A 6,042-nucleotide genomic window follows, 5' to 3' on the forward strand; every position below is an offset into this window, starting at 1 on the left:
CTGTTCCCCATCCCTGGAATGCTCTCCCTCCTCTGTTCTCACCACTGACCTTCCTGGTTTCCTATAAATCCCAACTACCTATCTTCTATAGGAAGCCTTTACTAACCCCCCTTAACTTCAGTGCTTTCCTCTATTAATTATTTCCTATTTATCCTATACATAACTTGCACGGTAAATATTTGTGTGTTGTCTTCCCCATTAGATTGTGAACTCCTTGGGGGCAAGGACTGTCTTTTGCCTTTTTTTGTATCCCTAGCACTTAGCACAATGCCTGGCATGCTGTAGTTGCTGAATAAATGTTTATTTATTTATTTTTATTAATTGATTTTATTTATTTTCAGTGTTCTACAAACACTACCATATAACTTAGTTTATTATTTTCCCCTCCTTCCCCACTCCCCAAGATGGCATGCAATTCTCTATAGGTTCTACACATACATTCCTATTAAATACATTTTCACTATAGTCATGCTGTGTTGAAGAATTAAAATGAGTGGCAGAAATCATCTAACAAACCAAAACTCAAAACACACACACATACACACACACACACACACACACACACACACACACACACAAATGATCAGCTACATTCTACAATTGAATTCCATAGTTCTTTCTCTGGATGTGGAAGGCATTTTGCCTTAAAAGACCATTGGGAATTTTTTTTTAAGTCCTTGCATTGCAAAGAAGTTCCAAGTCTACCAGAAAAAGTTCTTGCACACTGTGGTTGTTGCTATGCACAAAGTTCTCCTGGTTCTGCTCCTTTCACTCAGCATCAGATCACATAAGTCTTTCCAGGCCTCTCTGAAGTCTTCCTGTTCATCATTTCTTATAGCACAATAGTATTCCATTACATTCACATACCATAATTTATTCAGCCATTCCCCAGTTGATGGGCATCCCCTTGATTTCCAGTTTTTGGTCACCACAAAGAGTGCTGCTATAAATATTTTTGTACATGTGGGACCCTTTCCCATTTTTATGATCTCTTGGGGATACAGTCCTAGAAGCGCTATTGCTGGGCCAAAGAGTATGCACATTTTTGTAGCCCTTTGGGCATAGTTCCAAATTGCTCTCCAGAATGGTTGGATCAGCTCACAGCTCCAACAACAATGTATTAGCGTTCCAACTTTCCCACGTCCTCTCCAACATTTATCATCTTCCTGTTCTGTCATGATAGGTGTGATGTGGTACCTCAGAGTTGTTTTGATTTGCATCTCTCTAATCAAAAGTGATTTAGAGCATTTTTTCATATGATTATAGATATCTTTAATTTCTTCCTCTGAAAATTGTCTGTTCATATCCTTTGACCATTTATCAATTGGGGAATGACTTGTATTTTTGTACATTTCACTCAGTTCTCTATATGTTCTAGAAATGAGGTCTTTATCACTGACAATAAATGTTTATTGATTGATAGAAAGTAGCCAAGTGCTCCATTCCTGGGTGCCTTTTGATATGCTGTATCCTCCACAGATCTCCTAGTTGTTGGGTAGCTGATGCTACCCAACAAGAGCAAGGAGAACCATAGTTTACTATTGCTGAAACCAGTGTTGTATCAGTCATGCCTGACATGGGACCAGGGGATGGTCAAAAAGGGAGACTTAATAGGAAATGTGACTCACTGAAATGAATTCTTTTATCCCACAGGTTCTCAGAATGAGTGGCCTTAATTTGAACCTCAGTCGGTCCTTCTCCATCAAATGGATTTGAGATCCCAGAACTTTGTGCCTAGGACTGGGGAAGACTGCCAATCCTTGCTTATTATGTTCCAAAGTGCAAATGTATGCATGTATGTGTGTTTGTGTGTATAACAAAAGAGCCTAACATGGGGATGCATGGTGTCTTCCATGTATCACATCATGCAGCTGCTGGAAGGTCTCCCTGTCTGAAGCAGCTCAGGAATAATCCTCCCTTTCCAAACCAGACAGTGGACACTGCAACTGTCCTAACAACTGTTAAAGGCTTTCAATTCCCCAAGACCCCTCCTTTCCTCATGGCCCAGAACTGTGATTTTGTCAGATCACACACTTCGGTTGGGTACCCTATAGGACCCCAGCCAGGGTTTTCCATTTCAAAACTTGCCTACACTTTATCCAGAGGCATAGGTCCCTCCCTGCAGTCAGGTATGGAGTGTTTGCTTTTCATTTGACCTCAGAAATACTGTCCTTCTTTGCTGCTGAGATTTGATGGAAAGATGGTATTTCATGGGGGAAAAAAATGACCCTAGTGATTCTTGACTAGATTCCACTGACTATTACCTAACAGTGCCTGTATATATCCCCTACAGAAGATGCTCCTTCCTCTTGACAGCCCTTAGAGGCTGGGTGGGCTTGTCAGTGTCCTTGGGGGGGAGGTTTATCATTATCGAACTGTGCAACCTTGAAAAGGTTGGGGAACACAGAGAGAGGCATGTAGATCTGGGGTCAGGAATTCTCATGTGGTCTGAATCATATTGTAAATATACTTGTGTAATTCTTTTGATTGTTAATTGTAAAAAGTTATTAAATGAAGTCCATGAAGGAATTTTCATGGCTCAGGCACTTGTGGTCTCTTTTCTTTGGCTTCAGGTGCCCTCCATTGGTTGTGGGGGTTGTAGTTATGATAAAAAACTCTTGGAGACTCTGTAAATGATAAAGTCCCTTCCACCAGCTTTAATTCTCAGATCCTAGGATGTGTCTTCTAGAGCCCTAGCATAGAGGCTTTTCTCATCTTGTCCTTCCCATCAGAACACCAGCCTGAGGACCTCTTTGAAAAGAAAGCCAAGGTGATAGCATTCAGAGCAGGAAGAGACTTTAGAGATTATCTTGATCAAGGTGGTTGTGTTTTTTTAACAAATTTTTTTTTTAAATTTCTGAATTTTCTCCACCCTTCCTATCCCTCTCCACCCACTGTGAAGTCAAGAAACATGATATCAGTTATATATGTGAAATCATGCAAAATGTATTTCCATATGAGCTATGTTGCAAAAAAAAGCAAGAAAAAATCAAAAAGTGAACAAAAATATCCCTTAATCTGCATTCATACTCCACCAAATCTTTCTTTGAAAGTGGATAGCATTTTTCATCATGGGTCCTTTGAAATTGTCTTAGATTACTATATTGCTGAGAATAGCTAAGTCCTTCACAGTTGATCGTTGCACATTATTGCTGTTACAATGTTCTGGTTCTGCTTGAACTTTACTTTGAGCATGAGTTCATATAAGTCTTCCCAGGTTTTTCTGAAACCATTCTGCTTGTCACTTTTTTATAGCACAACAGTATTCCATCACAATCATATGCTACAACTTGTTCAGTCATTCCCCAGTTGATGGACATCTCCTCAATTTCCAATTCTTTGCCACCACAAAAAGAGCTGCTATATTTTTGTACATGTAGACCCTTTTCCTTTCCTTTTAAAAAAATTTCTTTGGGATACATACCCAGTAGTTAGCCCAGGGGTTCCTGATCTGGGGTCCACAAATAGATGCCATAGACATGCATGAATTCAAGGGGTCCATGAACTTGGATGGGAGAAAATATTATATCTTTATTTTCAATAACCTTTAAATGAAAAAATCGCATTCCTTTCAATTCATTAAAAGCATTGTTCTGAGAAGGGGTCCCTCCAGAAGCTTCCCCAGACTGCCAAAGGGGTCCACAACACAGACTAGATTCAGCCTTTCTGTCACCCAGGGGTGGGGAATCTGTGCCCTTCTAGGGTCTCAGATGGGATGTTTTGTTTGAATCCAAGTTTTACAGAACAAATTCTTTTATTAAGGGGATTTGTTCTATGAAGTTTGGATTCAGTCAAGGGGCTGTACTTAAGGACCTAGTGTTGAGGGGGCGGAGCCAAGATGGCGGAGTAGAAAGACGCACATACACATAGCTCCGAACCCACAACCAATAGGACCTAGTGTTGCCTTGAGGCTGCAGGTTCCCCTCCCCTGTTCTACCCCAATCTTCTGCCTTTTATAGAGGGTGCAATTGAGACTCAGAGGACTGAAATCAATAGCTTAAGACCATGTAGCTAGTGTAGGTTGTTGTTCAGTCATTTCAATTATGTCTCACTTTTCACAACTCCATTTGGGATTTTGTTGGCAAAGATACTGGAGTGGTTTGCCATTTCCTTCTGCAGCTCATCTTACCGGTGAAGAAAATGAGGCAATCAGAGGTTAAGTAACTTGCCCAGGGTCACACAGCTAGTAAATATCTGAGGTTGGATTTGAACTCAGGTCTTCCTGATTCCAGGCATGGAGCTCTAGCTACTGTACCACCTAGCTGCCAATATTCCATCCCAGCTTCTCTGATTTCTGAAACAATCAAATAACTGGTATTCTAATCACTATACCCTTTTATTTGGAATTAGTCTAGGTATGTACTTTGTATGTCCTTTTGAAATGAAAATCCTCTCTACTCATACCCTCCAACTCAGGGCAGTGTCCAAACCCAGTGATAATCATAGTCGACGTTTATATAGCACTTTAAGGTTTGTCAAAGTCTTTATACATAGAATTTCACTTAATCCTCACAACAACCCTGGGAGGTAGGTGATAGATCCCCATTTTGTAGATGAGGAAATGGAGGTTCAGAAAAGTTAAATGATTTACTAGGCTGGTAAGTGTTGGAAGTCTTTGTGATTACCAATTCCCTGCTTCACCAGGCTGACTCTCCCCACCCAGCCACTTTACCAACTATCACTTGCCTTGGCTAATGTGCAGCTGCCACCTCCCAGGTAAGGAAGGCCCTTGCTCCTGGGCTATTCCCCAATTTCTATTCTATGATGACTTTATTCCCTTTTGCCACTGCAGTACTCTGTGTTCATGTCTGCTCATCTGTGTAATGCAGAGGGAATGTTGAAAAACAAATGGTTGCCAGTGTATATGAAACCATGATTTGAGGTACTCAGCTTAGCCCAGGGTATAATTAAGTCACCAATGCTGAAGGAGAAAGAACATTGAGTCATAACATTTTTTGATAAGGGAGAAAACTAAGACAGACAGGCCTTGAGTTGCCCAAGGTCACACAAGGAGCAAGGGGGTCAAGCCTGGCTGATAAGTGATAAGTAATCCCAGGAATGTTGTTGTCCCTCCCTTCTCCATTTCATAGTTCATCCTTTTGAAACTCATTTCAATTTAATAATATTTATTAAATACCTGCTTTGTGCAAAGCACAATGTTGTTGTCGAGAGAAGGATGAAAAATTGCAATGTTCTACCAGTGTTCAGTCAGTCAAACATTTATTAAGTGCCTACTATATACCAGGCACTGTGCTAACTGATGGGGATACAAAGGTGAAAGTCTCTGCTCTCAGAGTTCGCAATATGATAGAAGAGACAATATGTGTATGACTATGTGTTATATGGTTGGTTGGCTGTTGTCCTTCGTCTTCAAAGAGGACCAAAATGACATCACCATGATAAAGTGAAATTTCAGTGCATCCAACTGTGGCCAATCAGACCAATACGAGCTTGGAATGTTCCACCACAGGTTGGGCCCAGATAGTCCATGTGAATATTTGGGGTGGATATCCCAAATTTGCACATCCTGCATTTGCTTTGTGCTGTCTCAATTTTGCTTTGCTCAAAGAGCACAGCACCCTTTCTGATGTGGGCATACAATGCTCAGCGGTCCTATGCCAGTGTCCCCCATGTTGCACAGTCAGATCCAAAGTTCTTGAGAGAGACCTTGAGAGTGTTCTTGTATTGTTTTATCTGGCCACTGTGTGATTGACTGCCCCATGGAAGTTTGCCATAAGATAGTCTTTTTGGCAAGCATACATTTTGCATTCAAACAACATGACCGGCCCATCAGAGTTGCATTCTTTGAACCAGAGTTAGAATGCTTGGCAGTTTAGTTCAAGTGAGGACTTCAGTGTCTGGTACCTTATCCTGCCGGGTGATCCTCAGAATCTTCCTAAGACAGTTCAAATGGAAGCGATTCAGTTTCTTGGCATGGCACTGGTAGACTGTCCATGTTTCATAAGCATACAACAATGAAGTCAGCACAATGGCTCTGTAGGCCTTCAGTTTGGTCGTCAGTTTAATACTTCTTCTTTCCCA

General features: G+C 41.1%; 1 protein-coding gene across 4 annotated transcripts in view; it reads left to right on the plus strand.

Moving 5' to 3' along the window:
* The window catches only part of LOC140497142 (lysosomal alpha-glucosidase-like), a 74,305-nt gene extending 71,759 nt beyond the window's left edge, over positions 1–2,546 (plus strand). For all 4 annotated transcript variants that reach the window (XM_072597726.1, XM_072597727.1, XM_072597725.1 and 1 more), the window contains one exon: positions 1,654–2,546. In XM_072597726.1, the coding sequence (XP_072453827.1) occupies positions 1,654–1,716 (63 nt within the window). In that variant the 3' untranslated portion in view covers positions 1,717–2,546. The remainder of the gene's footprint in view (positions 1–1,653) is intronic.
* Positions 2,547–6,042: the final 3,496 nt, after the last annotated feature.

The sequence above is a fragment of the Notamacropus eugenii genome, chromosome 3, assembly GCF_028372415.1.
Source record: "Notamacropus eugenii isolate mMacEug1 chromosome 3, mMacEug1.pri_v2, whole genome shotgun sequence".
In the NCBI taxonomy this organism is placed as follows: domain Eukaryota; kingdom Metazoa; phylum Chordata; class Mammalia; order Diprotodontia; family Macropodidae; genus Notamacropus; species Notamacropus eugenii.